Below are 18,370 nucleotides of genomic sequence, written 5' to 3'. Positions count from 1 at the left end.
TGTTAGTGTATAGGAATGCAAGAGATTTCTGTGCATTAATTTTGTATCCTGCTACTTTACCAAATTCATTGATTAGCTGTAGTAATTTTCTGGTAGCATCTTTAGGATTCTCTACATATAGTATCATGTCATCTGCAAACAGTGACAGTTTTACTTCTTGTTTTCCAATTTGGATTCCTTTTATTTCTTTTTCTTCTCTGATTGCTGTGGCTAAGAATTCCAAAACTTTATTGAATAATAGTGGTGAGAGTGGGCAACCTTATCTTGTTCCTGATCTTAGTGGAAATGTTTCCAGTTTTTCACCATTGAGAAGTATGTTGGCTATGGGTTTGTCATATATGGCCTTTATTATGTTGAGGTAAGTATGGTTTATCACAGTGATTGATTTGCATATATTGAAGAATCCTTGCATTCCTGGGTAAACCCCACTTGATCATGGTGTATGATTCTTTTACTGTGCTTTTGGATTCTGTTTGCTAGTATTTTGAGTATTTTGGAATCTATGTTCATCAGTGATATTGGCCTTTAGTTTTCTTTCTTTGTTACATCTTTCTCTGGTTTTGGTGTCACAGTGATTGTGGCTTTGGAGAATGACTTTGGGAGTGTTTCTCCCTCTGCTATATTTTTTAGAAGTTTGAGAAGGGTAGGTGTTAGCTGTTCTCTAAATGTTTGATAGAATTCGCATGTGAAGCCATCTGGTCCTGGGATCCTTTGTATTTGTGTAGTGTCAGTTGTTACTTCTCCTTTTTCATTTCTAATTCTGTTAACTCTTCTCCCTTTTTACTTGATGAGTCTGGCTAATGGTTTATCAATTTTGTTTATCTTGTCAAAGAACCAGCTTTTAGTTGTATTGATCTTTGCTGTCATTTCCTTCATTTCTTTTTCATTTATTTCTGATCTGATATTTATGATTGCTTTCCTTCTGCTAACTTTGGTTTGTTTTTTTTTTTCTCTAATTGGTTTAGGTGTAAGGTTAGGTTGTTTATTTAAGATGTTTCTTGTTTTTTGAAGTAGGATTGTATTGCTATAAACTTCCCTCTTAGAACTGCTTTTGCTGCATCCCATAGGTTTTGGGCCATCATGTTTTCATTATCATTTGTTTTTAGGTACTTTTTTTTTTCCTCCTTGATTTCTTCAGTCATCTCTTGGTTTTTAAGTAATGTATTGTTTAGCCTCCATGTGTTTGAATTTTTTACACTTTTTTTCCTGTAATTGATGTCTAGTCTCGTAGCATTGTGGTCAGAACAGATACTTGATATGATTTTGGTATTCGTAAGTTTACCGAAGCTTGATTTGTGACCCAAGATATGATCTATCTGGGAGAATGTTCCATGAGCACTCGAGAAGAAAGTGTATTCTGTTCTTTTTGGATGGGATGTCCTATAAATATCAGTTAAGTCCATCTTGTTTCATGTGTCATTTAAAGCTTGTTTCCTTATTTATTTTCATTTTGGATGATCTGTCCATTGGTGAAAGTGGGCTGTTAAAGTCACCTTCTATTAGTGTGTTACTGTCGATTTCCTCCTTAACGGCTATTAGCATTTGTCCTATGTATTGAGGTGCTTCTATGTTGGGTGCATAAATATTTACAATTCTTATATCTTCTTCTTGGATTGATCCCTTGATCATTATGTAGTGTCCTCCTTTGTCTCTTGTAATAGTATTTATTTTAAAGTCTATTTAGTCTGATATAAGAATTGCTACTCCAGCTTTCTTTTGATTTCCATTTGCATGGAATATCTTTTTCCATCCCCTCACTTTCAGTCTGTCTGTGTCCCTAGGTCTGAAGTGGGTCTCTTGTAGGCAGCATATATACAGGTCTTGTTTTTGTATCCATTCAGCCAGTCTGTGTCTTTTGGTTGGAGCATTTAATCCATTTACATTTAAGGTAATTATCAATATGTATGTTCCAATTACCATTTTCATAATTGTTTTGGGTTTGTTATTGTAGGTCTTTTCTTTGTGTTTCCTGCCTAGAGAAGTTCCTTTAGCATTTGTTGTAAAGCTGGTCTGGTGGTGCTGAATTCTGTTAGCTTTTGCTTGTCTGTAAAGATTTTAATTTCTCCATCGAATCTGAATGAGATCTCTGCCTCAGTTATTCTGCTATTGATTCCTTGTAGAACATTTTAAATTTCATATATTGTGTTGTTCATCATTGTTTGTTTGCACTTTCGTTCTTCTAGGTCCTTGTTAAACATTTCTTGTATTTTTTCCATTCTATTTCCAAGATTTTGGATCATCTTTACTATCATTACTCTGAATTCTTTTTCAGGTAGACTGCCTATTTCCCTTCATTTGGTCTGGTGGGTTTTCACCTTGGTCCTTCATCTGCTATTTATTTTTCTGTCTTCTCATTTTGCTTAACTTACTGTGTTTGGGGTCTCCTTTTCGCAGGCTGCAGGTTCGTAGTTCCCATTGTTTTTGGTGTCTGCCCCCCTTGGGTAAGGTTGGTTCAGTGCAAGTGTAGGCTTCCTGGTGGGTGGGACTTGTGCCTGTGTTCTGGTGGATGAGGCTGGTACTTGTCTTTCTGGTGTGCAGGACCACATCCGGTCGTGTGTTTTTGGGTTTCTGTGAACTTAGTATGATTTTAGGCAGCCTCTATGCCAATGGGTGGTGTTGTGTTCCTGTCTTGATAGTTGTTTGGCATGGGGTGTCCTGCAATGGAGATTGCTGGTCGTTGAGTGGAGCTGGGTCTTAGTGTTGAGACGGAGGTCTCTGGGAGAGCTTTCGCTGATTGATATTATAAGGGGCTGGGAGGTCTCTGGTGGACCAGTGTCCTGAACTCGACTCTCCCACCTCAGCGGCTCAGGCCTGACACCCGGCCGAAGCACCAACACTCTGTCAGCCACATGGCTCAGAAGAAAAGGGGGAAAAAAAAGAAAAAACAAGAAATAGAAATAAGTAAAGTTATTAAAGTCAAAAGTTTTAAAAAATGGTTAAAAGTTTTAAAAAGTAATTAAAAAAAAAAGATAGCAGCCAAACCAATAAACAAATCCACCAGTGATAACAAGTGCTAAAAACTATACTAAAAGAAAACGGACAGACAGAACCCTAGGACAAATGGTAAAAGCAAACCTATACAGATAGAATCACACAAAGAAGCATGCACATACACACTCACAAAAAGAGAAAAAGAAAAAAATATATATGTATATATAAAAAAGGAAGAGAGAAACCAAATCAATAAACAAATCTACTAATGATAATAGGCTCTAAATACTAAACTAAGATAAACATAAAACCAGAAACAAATAAGACACAGAAAGCAAACCTGAAGCCTACAGTTGCTCCCAAAGTCCACCTCCTCAATTTGGGATGATTCATTGTCTATTCAGATATTCCAGACATGCAGGGTACATCAGGTTGATCGTGGAGATTTAATCCGCTGCTCCCAAGGCTTCGGGGAGATATTTCCCTTTCTCTTCTTTGTTCGCACAGCTCCCGGGGTTCAGATTTGGTTTTGGACCTGCCTCTGCGTGTAGGTCTTCTAAGTGTGTCTGTTCTTCGCTCAGACAACAGGGGGTTAAAGGAGCAGCTGATTAGGGGGCTCTGCCTCACTCAGGCTGGGTGGAGGGCAGGGTACGGAATGCGGGGCAACCCTGTGGCGGCAGAGGCCAGCGTGACATTGCACCATCCTGAGACATGCCATGTGTTCTCCCGGAGAAGTTGTACCTGGGTCACAGGACCCTGGCAGTGGCGGGCTGCACAGCCTCCCGGGAAGAGAGGTACAGATAGTGACCTGTGCTTGCACACAGGCTTCTTGGTGGCTGCAGCAGCAGCCTTAGCAACTCATGCCCATCTCTGGGGTCCGCATTGATAGACGTGGCTCGCGCCCATCTCTTGAGCTCGTTTAGGCGGTGCTCTGAATCCCCTCTCTTCGCGCACCCTGAAACAGTGGTCTCTTTCCTCTTAGGCAGTTTGAGACTTTTTCCTGGACTCCCTTGCGGCTAGCTGTGGCACACTAGCCCCCTTCAGGCTGTGTTCACGCAGCCAACCCCAGTCCTCTCCCTGGGATCTGACCTCCAAAGCCCGAGCCTCAGCTCCCAGCCCCCAGCCACCCCAGCGGATGAGCAGACAAGCCTCTCAGGCTGGTGAGTGCTGGTCGGCACCGATCCTCTGTGTGGGAATCCCTCTGCTTTGCCCTCTGCACCCCTGTTACTGCGCTCTCCTCCGAGACTCCAAAGCCTCCCCGCCCCCGCCACCCCATGTCTCCACCAGTGAGGGTGCCCCCTAGTGTGTGGAAAGTTTTCCTGCTTCACAGCTCCCTCCCAGACATGCAGGTCACGTGCCTATTCTTTTGTCTCTGTTTTTCCTTTTTTTCTTTTGCCCTACCTAGGTACGTGCAGAGTTTCTTGCCTTTTGGGAAGTCTGAGGTCTTCTGCCAGTGTTCAGTAGGTGTTCTATAGGAGCTGTTCCACATGTAGATGTATTTTTGATGTGTTTGTGAGGAGGAAGGTGATATGCACGTCTTACTCCTCTGCAGTCTTGAAGGTCTTCCTCGTGTATTGGTCTTATATCTTGCAACTTTTCTGAACTCATTTATTCTAATAGTTTTTTAAGTGGATTCCCATTTTTTTTTTTTTTTTTTTTTTTTTTTTTAATATACAGGAGCATGTCTTTGAATAGAGGTAGATTTGCTTCTTCCCTTCCTATCTGGATGCCTTTTGTAGTCTAATTGCCCTGGCTAGAATCTCCAATGCAGTGTTGAATAGAAGTGGTGAAAGCAAGCATCTTTATCTTATTCCTGATCTCAGGGGAAAAACATCCAGTCTTTTGTCATTGAGTATGATGTTAGCTGTGGGTATTTTGTAGATGCCTTTGTCAGGTTGAAGAAGTTCCCTTCTATACCTAGTTTGTTAAGAGTTTTTATTATGAAAGGGTATTAGATTCTGTCAAATGCTTTTTATACATGTAGTGAGATAATCGTGTGATACCTTAGAAATAGTACAGAAAAATCCAACTTAGGGTTGACGTGAAAAATGGACATCTATTAGTCCATGTAACTGAAAAGTCCAGAGGGTATCTTATCTATAGGTATTACACAGTCTGGTCGAAGTGTTCAAAAAATGTCATCTAGATTTGCTTCCTTTCCCTGCCCCCCTCAAATCCTCCCACCCACTTTCCTTGTATGTGTAAATCATGTTTAGATCCATGTGATGGCAAAATGACTTCCAGAAGCTCCAGGTAAACATCTTTGAGACCAGAGAAAAAAGAGAGACAGTCTCCATTTCTTTCCACATTTCCCCAGTCCCAGCAAAAGGTTTGTGAGGAGGAAGGTGATATGCACGTCTTACTCCTCTGCAGTCTTGAAGGTCTTCCTCGTGTATTGGTCTTATATCTTGCAACTTTTCTGAACTCATTTATTCTAATAGTTTTTTAAGTGGATTCCCATTTTTTTTTTTTTTTTTTTTTTTTTTTAATATACAGGAGCATGTCTTTGAATAGAGGTAGATTTGCTTCTTCCCTTCCTATCTGGATGCCTTTTGTAGTCTAATTGCCCTGGCTAGAATCTCCAATGCAGTGTTGAATAGAAGTGGTGAAAGCAAGCATCTTTATCTTATTCCTGATCTCAGGGGAAAAACATCCAGTCTTTTGTCATTGAGTATGATGTTAGCTGTGGGTATTTTGTAGATGCCTTTGTCAGGTTGAAGAAGTTCCCTTCTATACCTAGTTTGTTAAGAGTTTTTATTATGAAAGGGTATTAGATTCTGTCAAATGCTTTTTATACATGTAGTGAGATAATCGTGTGATACCTTAGAAATAGTACAGAAAAATCCAACTTAGGGTTGACGTGAAAAATGGACATCTATTAGTCCATGTAACTGAAAAGTCCAGAGGGTATCTTATCTATAGGTATTACACAGTCTGGTCGAAGTGTTCAAAAAATGTCATCTAGATTTGCTTCCTTTCCCTGCCCCCCTCAAATCCTCCCACCCACTTTCCTTGTATGTGTAAATCATGTTTAGATCCATGTGATGGCAAAATGACTTCCAGAAGCTCCAGGTAAACATCTTTGAGACCAGAGAAAAAAGAGAGACAGTCTCCATTTCTTTCCACATTTCCCCAGTCCCAGCAAAAGTCCCAGAATTATTTCTGATTGGGTCCCTTGCCTGTCTTGGAACATATCATTGAGGAAAGGGGATGTGAAGCTCCATTTAAGCCTGAATCACAGGCCCACCCTGGGGCTAGTCAGCCCAACCCAAACTACATGGATAGAGTGTGGAGAAGGGGGTTTTCAGGAACAGAAACGTGGGAGGTGGATGCTGGGTTGCCAAAAATAAATGTCCACTGTACCTTCTATAGTGAAATAATCCAAGATAATACAAAATATGTGAAATTGGCATTTAAATACTTTATCCCCCTAGCCCATCCCTGGCAGCAGTAGCTTATATGAGCTAAAACTTTTCCCTGCTCATGGAAGTTTCTTGCCTAATCTTCTAAGCAGGGAGTTTGGCTGACACTGCTTTCCATCTCTAGTAAGGGATGGCAAAGAAAAGGGAGTAGGGTTGGACTGCAAGGTAGTCTAATGGTAATTGAATGGATCAGGGACTGGTATAAACCCACAGTTTTCATCTGCTCTTTTGTTACCTTGAATATTTTATCATTTTCAAGTGTATTAAGGTTCTCCAGAGAAACAGAACCATATATATACATATGAGGAGATTTATGATAGGAATTGGCTCATGCAGTTATGGAGATTATGAAGCCCTACAGTCTTTTCTCAGCAAGCTGGAGAACCAGGAAGGCTGGTAACACAATTCAGTCTGAGTTTACAGGCCTGAGAATCGAGGGTGGTGGATGGTTCAAGTCCTGGTCTGAGTCTAAAAGCCCAAGAATGAGGAGCACCAGTGTCCCAGGGCAGGAGAAGATGGATGTTGCAGCTCAGGCAGAGAGAGGAGATTCACCCTTCCTCTGCCTTTCTGTTCTACTCAGGCCCTCATTAGATTGGATGATGTCCACCCGCATAGGTGATGGCAATCTTTACTCAGTCTGCTGATCCAAATGCTAATATCTCCCAGAGACCCCCTCACAGACACACCCAGAAATAATGGTTTACCAGCTATCTGAGCATCTGGTCGGCCAGTCAAGTTCATACATAAAATTAGCTATCACCCAAAGCAAGGTAACAGCAGATTAATTTAAAACAGGAAGTGCATTAATGGCCTCTTCATCATGCATGCCTCTTTTCTCATGCAATTCATCCATCATTCCTGAGCTGTATCTGAGCTTCCCAGGACTGTACATTGTGAAAGAGCAGTGTGTCTCTGCATTACTCTGGACTCTCCATTGCTCTGCCATTAAATCTCAGATAATGGGAATGAAACTTCTGTCGTCTCTTAACATGCCTTCTGAAATTCTAGGAACTTTATGCTTTACGGAAAAGTTTTTCTTGGTCATAGTTTTTATAGTTACAAACTACAGAATAAAATAATTGAAACTCTTTTAATGTCATTATAACTTTTCCTAGATAAATACAGAACCTATTACAGAGAAGGTATTATTTCAGTTACTATTATCATTTACAAGCTACTTTTAAAATATATTGCAGCTGTGCTCTGTGTGTGTGTGTGTGTGTGTGTGTGTGTGTGTGTGTGTGTGTTTGGGTTATTTAACATTTTTCAGATTCCTGTAAGATAAACCTAGTTTATACCAGATTTTTTCAATTTTTAGGCATTTTTTTTCACATTCCAACAGCTCTGAAGTCAGGAAGCATCTGAGAATGAGTATCATGTCATTGCTTAATGGGCAGGTTATTTTTTGTTGTTTTTTTTAAATTGAAGTATAATTGATTTACAATGTGTTAGTTTCTGGTATACAGCAAAGTGATTCAGTTATATATATATTTTTTCTTTTACATATTCTTTTCCATTATAGGTTGTTAGAAGAGATATTGAATACAGTTCCCTGTGCTATACATTAGGACCTTGCTGTTTATCTATTTTCTATACAGTAGTTTGCATCTGCTAATCCCAAACTCCTAATTTATCCCTCCCCCACCCCCTTTCCCCTTTGATAACCATAAGTTTGTTTTCTAGGTCTGAGAGTCTGTTTCTGTTTTGTGAGTTCATTCATATCTTATTTTAGATTTCACACATAAGTGATATCATATGATATTTGTCTTTCTCTGTCTGATTAACTTCACTTAGTATGATAATCTCTAGGTCCATCCATGTAGCTGTAAATGGAATTTTTCATTCTTTTTATGGCTGAGTAGTATTCCAGTGTGTGTGTGTGTGTGTGTGTGTGTGTGTGTGTGTGTGTGTGTGTGTGTATACACACCACATCTTCTTTATACATTCATCTGTCGATGGACATTTAGGTTGCTTCCATGTCTTGGCTATTGTAAATAGTGCTGCTGTGAACATAGGGCTGCATGTAGCTTTTTGAATTCGACTTTTTTCCAGATATATGCCCAGGAGTGGGATTGCTGGATCATACGGTAACTCTGTTTTTAGTTTTTTAAGAAACCTCCATACTGTTTTCCATAGTGGCTGCACCAATTTACATTCCCACCATCAGTGTAGCAGGGGTTCCCTTTTCTCCACACCCTCTCCAGCATTTATTATTTGTAGACTTTTTAATGATGGCCATTCTGACTGGTGTGAGGTGATACCTCATGGTAGTTTTGATTTTTATTTCTCTGATAATTAGCGATGTTGAGCATCTTTTCATGTGCCTATTGGTCATCTGTATGTCTTCTTTGGAGAAATGACTGTTTAGGTCTTCTGCCCATTTTTTGATTGGGTTGTTTGTTTTTTGTTATTGAGTTGTATGAGGTATTTGTGTATTTTGGAAATTAAGCCTTGTCGGTCACATCACATGCAGATATTTTAGTTTATCTTCAAATTAATGGTGTGTGATGGTTAATTTTTTGTGTCAACTTGCCTGGGCCATGGGGTGCCCAGACATTTGACCTAACATCATTCTGGGTGTGTCTGAGGGTGTTTCTGGATAAGATTAACATTTGAACTGATAGACTGAGTAAAATAAATCGCTTTCCCTAATGTGAGTGGATCTCATCCAGTCAAAGACCTAAATAGAACAAAAAGGCTGAGTAAGGGGTAACTCTTCCTGCTTGATTGTTGAGCTGGGATACTGGTCTTTTCCTGTTTTCTCAGTCTCACTGAAACACTGGCTCTTCTTGGGTCTCAAGCCTGATGACTTTTGGACTGGAATTACAAATTGGCTCTCCTGATTCTCTAGCTTGCTGACTGCAGATCTTGGAATTTTTCAGCCTCTATAATTGCATGAGCCAATTCCTTATAATAAATTATAAATAGATATACATACATATTATTGGTTATGTTTCTTTGGAGAACCAAGACTAATACAGATGGGGTCCTAAATTTGATAAAATATGATAATTGAGGGTATGCTGAACTCCCTCTACTTGAGAGTCATAGTGGATTTGGAGAGTGTTCACACCAAACATAATCATGGGAGTTGAGCTGTAAGGGAGAAGATGCTACTGTTCTATACCAGGATAGCTTTCTAGCAATGGGGAGTCAAGGTTTGGGGGTTGTTATGCCAGGAGGGACAGTGTTAGAAAGACATAGTTTTCTTCCCAACTCTGTTGTGTACTTCCTGTGTGACCTTAGATAGGTCACTTAATCGACCTGGGATTAGTTTCCTTCTCTGTAAAATGAGCTGGTTGGACTAGGTGATTTCAAAGGCCCTTTCCGTTTCTCAGATTCTTAGGAATTGATTCTTCTGTTTCAGTGAGGGGAGATGGCGTAAGGTATAAGTAATGACTCTCTTGCAAAGGGCTAAAATATCACTAATAATATCTGACTCCAGGAGTGTTGATTATCTACTCAACAAGACAATCTGATGATCAGTTCGATTTCCTGGATTGTAATGTTTGTGCCAAAAATAGTAGCCTTCGGGTTTGTGTTTCCGTAGAATATGAAGCCAAGGTCAGGAAGCATCACCTTCTGAAATAAAATTTTCAAGTTCACCCCAGGAGGTTTTCTAGCCAGTAATCAACTTGTGGGGGTGTTGAGATAAGGCCGTGGGGCTCCTGATGTCCAGTAAAGGGTCTAGGTTCATCACTGGGAAGGAAGTCCCCAGTATAAGATGGAATAAGAGGAACATAAGCCATAGTTGTGGAATACATTACTCATCTTTGGTTGAGAAGGCTTTTAGGAAAGGATATTTCAGTGACTGGTATGAGGGTAGATATTGAGAGTTGGTCTTTATCCAGTTTTGTTTAAGGAAGTGATAGATGTGGTACCTGAGCAGGCCTGAGTGTTCTGTTTCCTAGAAAGCAGACCCTGATGAAGTAAATGATGAGTGAAACATCTCGCCTGCCACCTAACTCCTGTGCCTGAGCTTAGATTTAGTGCTGACCATTCAGCCTCCTGATTAAAAATGTAAGTTTCCCTGAACTATGATCTTAGGCTATGGGTGCTCCAGGATGTGTACTAATCTTCTGTTATAACGTAATAAATTGATGCTGTTACCAGAAGGGGGACCCCTTCCAGGGCCCAAGAGTGGGCTCTTGTCTAACACCCAGGAATGAATTGTCCGAGGAGACACACATGCTGACAAAGCAAAAGACTTTATTGGGAAGGAGCCCCCCGGGGGGAGAGCAGCGGGGAAAGGAAACCCAGGAGAACTGCTCTGCCACGTAGCTCACACCTCAGGTTTTATGGTAATGGGGTTAGCTTCCTGGGTTGTCTCTGGCCAGTCATCTTGCTTGTGACCATATTTGGTCCAATTCCTGGTGACGCAAGCATCTCTCTGTCAAGGTGGTTTCCAGCGTCAGGGTTTCTGGGATGTCGGCAGGACATATTATGGCTGGCATCTCCTCCCTCCTTTTGGCCCCTTCTGATTTCTGCCAGCTGGTAGTAGCTGGTCGGTTCCGTGTTTCTTATTGAGACCTCCTGTTGTGAGATAACTCATGCAAGCAGTTATTATTCTGCCTGGCCAGGGTGGGCGGTTTCAGTTAGTGGTTCCCTAACAATACTACTTTGACATCAATTGGTGACTTACGTATTTAGCTGGTGTGAATCAGTTCCCAAGGGCCCATCAGGTATGTACCTGAGCAGCCCTTGGGGCTCTGCACAAAGCGCCTACCAACCTTCGCTCCAGCTGTCTCAGCTGTAGAAGAGTCTAGTGAGAAAAGTGTATCCTTAAAAGGCTATGGCATTTCAGAGAAAGAAAAAATACATCTGATGAGGAGACTAACAAGGCTTATGCAGAGGTAGTCAGGGATGACATTTTAGGAAGAAGATCCAGTTTGAGGAAAAGCCCTGAGGCAGGCATACAGCAAGTAAGTTTGGTTTGACTAGAACATAGGTTGTGTGAGAGGACTAGATAAGATGTGTGTTTCCACTGAATATGGTTCGTCCCCTGAAATGCTGTGAAGTAAAAGTAGTTAAGCCCTTGAATGTTTTAAGATTATTCCATTTCATTGGATCAATACCAAATAGTAAGTTAAAGTTATCTTTCCTTAGGGAACATATGACCCTATGCAGGCTTATTAGACAGCACTTCGTATGATGTTGAAAGGGCAGCATAATCTTTTATCTCATTTCTAGGTTTGGAATAATTTTTCTTAACCAGAGGGGAGGAGAGCAAGTATGTTAACAATAATCTTTGGAAAATAATAATCTTTTATCTTAGAAAAAGTAAAAACCAAAGGTTACTAGTACTGTATTAGGGGGAAAAAGGAATAAAAATCATAAGTAATCCCATTACCTAGAGAATCATCACCATATTTATTGCTGATCCTTCCAGACTTCTATGCAAAAATGAGATCAAACATACAGATCTTTTCTAACTTATTTCTTTCCCTAGAATTTTCCCCCAGAGTGTAAGTTCCTTGGAGCTAGAATCCAGCATCCTTTGTTAGATCCTATTCCTTTGTCTTGGGAAGCAGTAATTGAGACCATGCTCTTGCTTCTGTTTTCAGGTTGGCAGCCTCGGTGGTTCCTTCTCTGTGGGGGAATATTATCTTATTATGATTCTCCTGAAGATGCTTGGAAAGGTTGCAAAGGGAGTATCCAGATGGCGGTGTGTGAAATTCAAGGTGAGAAGCCAAGACACTTGCAGGTTTTATTTTTCTTTCTGTTTCTCCCCCAAAATAAAAAAAACACTGGCTTCTGTGTGCCTTTCTCTGCTGCTCCCATAGTATAAAGATATATAATGTTATGTCCCCCAGAAAAAGTCTTACAAGTAAGGCCTAAAACTGCAGCGAGTTTTTACAAGGAGGTTGGTTTAGAGGTAGTCAGAATAAATGAGAGCAATGTGCTTATTAACCACACATCTAGTACTCATTCCTTAGTCACCTGCTCACCTCGGCTTGTGGCAGTTTGCTAAGCTTATTTGTCTTTTTATTGCAACATCAAACACTTCTATGTTTAAATCACGACACATACACACCTTCTCACCACCACTACCATGCTCAAAACTAAACAAGCAAACACCTAACAGACCTACAAATAGCCTTTTCTTCTTGGTTTTGAGAATCTTGAGACATGCTGAGAGGATGTGGCTCAGAAACCGACTAGAAGGGAATTTGGGGCATGGGGCTTGGGGGGTGAAGGAGAGTGTGGCTTGCTTGTTTCTTCTCCTAAAGTGTTCTAAGGGAATTCTCACATTTTTGATAAGACTAGTGAAGGAAAGTAGAAAGGAAAAATATTGTGTTCTTGATTGCTTTTCAATAACCCAAGGAGATAAAGAGCACATCCTTACTTGTTCGCATCAAGCCTTTTTGGCCGCAGAGCAGCATACTTTACACATACATACCAGAAGACAGATTTTTCCTCTCTCCTCTTATAAACGATCCTAAAGAGATTTAGGTGATTCTTTTTTAGGCCAAAGTCCTGGTGAGACCTTGGAGCCAATTGCAGAGTTTTCCCTCTCCATTAGCAGAGACCTCTAGGAAGAGATAAATAAACCAGGAGAAGTAGTAAGGGCTGACATCCTCTCTTGGAAGAAGCTCTCAGTGACTGGCGCGCCAGTTAAGCTCAAGAATTTGGGTGGAGTGGAGGCTACCAAGGTAGGGCTTTTCTGGGTTTCTGACCTCCCTATGCCTTGCTCCCAGTTCATTCTGTAGATAACACACGCATGGACCTGATAATCCCTGGGGAACAATATTTCTACCTGAAGGCCAGAAGTGTGGCTGAGAGACAACGGTGGCTGGTAGCCTTGGGGTCAGCCAAGGCTTGCCTGACAGACAGCAGGACCCAGAAAGAAAAAGGCAAGTATTGATTGTCCTCTGGACTGGGAACCCTGGGAATCACCTAGTGGCATCTCTGGGTTCCCATATTTGTTATCTTGCTTCTGACCACCTAGCCATAGCCAGCTTTTTATATCATGCAAGTGCTGTATATCTCAGTGGACCTTAAACAGTCTATACCTGACTCTTCTTTCTTAGCATGTCATAGTAGAAAGAATGCAGGTTTTGGAGCCAGATACAACTGGATTCAAATCATGGCTTTGTGACCTTGACATAGGTCACTTAACCTCTCTAATCTTCAGTTTCCTTATATTTTGAAAAGAGGTAATTACCTATCTTAGAAGGATTACCATGAGGTACCTCGTCTGGCACAAAGTTGACTTTTGGTAAAGAGTAGCTGAGCCAGAGAAGCCTTGGATCTGAGTATTTCCTGCAGTAACACCCTGCTTTCCCCTCCCTGTTCCTGGGGTAGATGGATACTTAATTGTCAGGTTGCTGCTGCTTAATGCTCATTAACTCAACATCATTAGGTCTCCTGAGAACCATGGCATAACTTTCTATTTTGCCTGGGTCACGAGTGCCAGGGCTTACTGCCTGAGCTCTGCCTTCCCAGCCCCCCAGCCTCGAATGTACACCTGAAAAGATTGGTGGGAGAGAGGGGCCTCTGGGAACAAGTGTTTCAGGGGACCTTTCTCATGACATCTATGGCAGATGTGCTTAACTCTTCAAGTAGACACAGTAAAATGACCTATTTGTTGGTTGTTTTTCAATGCTAAGTCGAGAGCAAATTCTAGACACTGTCAGCTCTGACTCAGATCAGGTGGTAATGTGCAGCTTTTTCACGTAGAAGAAAACAGAGGCAGTTATGATTGTAGCCGAGCCCTCAGCGGCAGAACGGCTGGAGTGCCGTGCTAATGAAGGAGCAGCAGGTGTGCAGAGGGTGCTGTTCGCCTTGCCAGGCAGCATTCTGGACCAGTCCTCTGAATTCACAAGCTGTCTTATTAGTGGTAATTGCATGTTACAGAACACCTGTTTCCCAGTTTTGAGCACTGGATAGATAGCTGTGACCCCATTTTACAGATAGGAAAACTGTGGCAGAACTGAGACCAAAACCCTGAACCCTTGACTGTTCCCAGTTCTGACACAAGTGGATCAGAGGTATACTGTCTCCTCCTTCCTGTACTGGTGATCATTAAATATGTTGGCTCAAGAAATAATGTAGATTACTTCAGAAGACTAGAAATCTCCTTTTTCTCTTTTTCTTGCTCCCATAACTTCAATTATGTCATATCTGTAACCCATACTATAAACATCTGACTTTAGGCATAGATTATATTTCACTTATCTGTATAGTATGCTAACTAGTATGTCAGTTATTTATTCTGGGAATTAAATTACGTTTTCATCATCTTGTTATTTAGAGTTTGCTGAAAACACTGAAAACTTGAAAACCAAAATGTCGGAACTAAGACTCTACTGTGATCTTCTTGTTCAGCAAGTAGATAAAACAAAAGAAGTGACCGCAACTGGTGTGTCCAATTCTGAGGTAAAATACCATTCTTCTTAGCCACATGACAAGTAGCACCAGATGTTGCTTACAGGTGCTGCTTCTTCTCACATAATCCCTACCTTGGAATTTACTGTTTTTCAGAGAAAAAAAGTGACAGACTTCAACAAAGAGAAGAAGTGTGTGCATTTCAGCATATGGAAGCATATAGTTTTCCTTCCTGGGATGAATTCAGGATTAATTAATTGATAATTTTGGAACTTTTAACTTTAGTACTGATGTACTAAAATATGTCTCCCCAGTTTGCATAACTTTCTAAAATATAGCCTTAGCTGTCTAGCAGAGCCATGTCTATACTACGCATGTGGCTCCTAAGGTGACAGCATCATGTCTGTCAGTAATATGTATCTGTCACCTCTGATGAGACTGTAACAGGATTTTATTTCACCGTAATAGATGTTCTGCTTGAGTAGAGACTAGTGCTTTCAAAGATAGAGACACAGCTTTATTTCTCTCCATCATCAGCAAGGATTGCGATTTTTATCATTTTTTAATGAAATTGTTATTTACTGATTCTAAAACATATATTAAAAGATCTATCTAGTGTTAAGCTATGTATTGAATAGTTCACATTAACCAGAGAGGGGTCTCTGCTCTGCTCTCAAAGAAGTTATCTGAAAAACAGTGCCCACAAAATGAAGAATCTGCAGATCATAATTAATGGTTTTAAATTACTTTTCTTAGGTAGTTTATCACTATGCTACTAGTAATATATGTGCTCTAAGTTTTTCTAATAAAGGTGGTTTAACTCACTTTCATTCACTTTTGGGGGGGTCTCTCTTACTCATTCAGCAACTGCCTATTGTGTACAAGATACTGTGCTGGGGGAGGGAGATGGGAGGGGTACCAAAACACTTCAGTCCTGCTTTTGGGATGTTAGAGCCTAGAGCATTGATTCTCAACCCAGAACAGTTTTGCTCCTCAGGAGACATTGGGCAATGTCTGAGACATTTTTGGTTGTCACTACTGAGGGAGTGCTGTTGGCATCTCAGGGGTAGAGGCCGGATGCTTCTTAATATCTGCAGTGGATAGGAGAGCCACTCCCCCTATATCCCCTGCTCCAATAAGCCAGCCCCAAATGCCAGTGATGCCAAGGTAGAGAAGCCCTGGTCTAGTAGGAAGGGAAAAAGTGAACACAGCAATTTTTAATTCTAGGAAGTGTTTATAGTAAGTGCCTTGGGAACTTGCTAATGAAACTGTGGTTATGATATTGTGATTTATAATAAGAAATATATGTTTGGTCTTTGTCCAGTTTTTGGCACAGAGCTCCAAAAAAAACCCTTGGAATTTCCAGGTGATAAAAAAGTGTCTTTGTTATGTTAATGAGGTGACTGTTGGAAAATACTAAGGATGGAGGCTCTGGTTGACTGTAGACCCAAGCAAGTGATTAGAGGGTTGGAACTTTCATTCCTACCCCCTCACCTCCTGGGAGGGGAGAGGGACTGAAGATTGACTTCAGTCACCCTTGGCCAATGATTTAATCAATCGTGCCCATTTAACGAAGCTTCCATAACCCACAGCATGGGGTTTGGAGAGCTGCTAAGTTGGTGAATATGTGTTGACTGGGGAGAGTGGCATACTCAGGGAGCATGGAAGTGCCAAGCCTCTTCCCACATGCCTTGACCTATGCATCTCTTCCATCTGGCTGTTCCTGAGTTATATCCTTTTATAATATACTGGCAGCCTAATAAGTTAAATGTTTCTTTTAGTTCTGTGAGCTGCTCTGGCAAAGTAATTAAACACAAAGAGGGGGTTGTTGGAATCTTCAGTCTAGAGTGGGTCAGTCAGTAGCACAAGTGACACCCTGAACTTGCCGTTGGTGTCTGAAGTGGGGATGGGGAGCAATCTTGTAGGACTGAGCGCTTAACCTGTGAGATCTGACACTATTTCCAGGTAAATTGTGTCAGAATTGTAAGACACCTGGCTGGTGTCCAAGAATTTCTTGGTGGTGTGGGAAAAAAACACACATTGTAATTGGTGTCTGAAAAGTAGTGGTTCACGACCAGTAACATCTAGCTTGTTAGAAATACAAAATTGAGGAAAATATAGAGGCTATGGTTAAAGAACAAAATTCAACTGAGTAAAATTTAAAGATCTAATTGGCTTTATTCAGCAATTCATAAATCGGGCAGCATCCAGTCTAGCAGATAGAAAGGAGCTGTGAAGAGCTGTACCAGGCTAGAGATCTTTATGGACCAAAGTGAGCAGGAACAAGGAAGTTATACTGGGCATTTGCTGAATGGTTAAAGCAGGGTTACTTTTCTTATATGGAGCAAAGGGAAGTCTTGGAGCCAGGTCAGTACGCTAACTTGTGCTGAGCAGGCAAGCACTGATTGGTTGACCTAGGCCTGCCTTTTCTGGGAGAGCCCAGCATAGAAACTTGGATAAGTTTTTGGTTTGCTGATGTGAGACTTAGCATGAGTGACTCCATCTTGGGCCCAATCTGGTAACTTTAATACTACTAAGATGTGGTTACCAAACTCTCTAGTCAGAGGGTAGCCTCAGTTTCCTGAACAACTTATTAATATCAATATCCAGAGGAAAAACAACCTGAGCAAGTGAAATAACTTGGAGAAAAAAATGATTAGATATTCAGAATAATTCCAGTTGCTGAAACCTCTTAGACTCATCTGTACTGAAAGCCAAAAACTCATTCTGAAAGCAAACAATGTGTGATTTGTGGTTTCTAATGCTTCTATTCTAGAACTTCATTTTTACTCAGACAGTGGGAGACATTTTTCCATTGATCCCACTGGTGTTCAGTCCACGTGATTCTGTTTGGTGTCTGCCACCCCTTATAGACTGCAAACTCCACAAGGGCTCAGCGCCTAGCACCTGACATACTGCTGTCATATAGTGTTGTTGAGTGGAGAGAAGTCATTGCCTTCAGTTGGAGTGGTGGGTGAGCATGAAGGGCAGATTGAGGGTAAGGCTTGAGTATGATAAATAGATAAGTTGGACTTGCTCAGTCTTTTTCTTTTATGACTGATACACATATTTGTCCAGCAAAATAGACGGGTACATGATTATTGTTATTACCCGTTATTAGATGGATAAAACGTCTAAGGACGTTCCACAACTGGGCTTTTTCCTTTTTGGCAAGGTAAAGGAGTCTTCACTCTGGTTGTTTTGTAGGAGGGAGTTGATGTGGGAACTCTGCTGAAATCAACCTGCAATACTTTTCTGAAGACTTTGGAAGAATGCATGCAGATCGCAAACGCAGCCTTCACTTCTGAGCTGCTCTATCGCACTCCCCCAGGATCACCTCAGCTGGCCATGCTCAAGTCCAACAAGGTAACAGACCACGTCAGCTTGGCTGCAGTAGGGCATGATGAAAAGTTAAGAAAGTGATATACTGAGCTAAATTCTCCGTCACCCTTTGGCAACTGATAAAGACATTTTTGTAGTGGACTTTCCTTTATGTCCAGTATTATATATGCCCTTAGTCCCTTGTATCCAGTCAGTTCGTGTTGGCAGTTTTACCACCTGAATATGTCTCTTCTCTGATGTAGCTAGTTTCTTCTCTCCAGCCTCCTTGTCCAGGGAGTCTTGCTGAGATTGGTGATAGCCTTCTAACTAGTTGCCTTCAGCTCGACTCTTCCAGGCAGCCTACAGTG

General features: G+C 41.1%; 1 protein-coding gene across 3 annotated transcripts in view; it reads left to right on the top strand.

Moving 5' to 3' along the window:
* PLEKHA8 (pleckstrin homology domain containing A8) overlaps positions 1-18,370 on the top strand; it is a 114,467-nt gene that overhangs the window by 29,802 nt on the left and 66,295 nt on the right. For all 3 annotated transcript variants that reach the window (XR_003679825.2, XM_055084939.1, XM_024127171.3), the window contains exons 2-5: positions 11,918-12,034; positions 13,052-13,207; positions 14,608-14,732; positions 17,889-18,047. Coding sequence is in view for 2 of the 3 variants with exons in the window: in XM_055084939.1 (XP_054940914.1) it covers positions 11,918-12,034; positions 13,052-13,207; positions 14,608-14,732; positions 17,889-18,047 (557 nt within the window). In the remaining variant the exon portion in view is untranslated. The remainder of the gene's footprint in view (positions 1-11,917; positions 12,035-13,051; positions 13,208-14,607; positions 14,733-17,888; positions 18,048-18,370) is intronic.

Source organism: Physeter macrocephalus, chromosome 5, assembly GCF_002837175.3.
Source record: "Physeter macrocephalus isolate SW-GA chromosome 5, ASM283717v5, whole genome shotgun sequence".
NCBI classification, from domain to species: domain Eukaryota; kingdom Metazoa; phylum Chordata; class Mammalia; order Artiodactyla; family Physeteridae; genus Physeter; species Physeter macrocephalus.
This window is presented reverse-complemented; position numbering and strand designations above follow the sequence as displayed.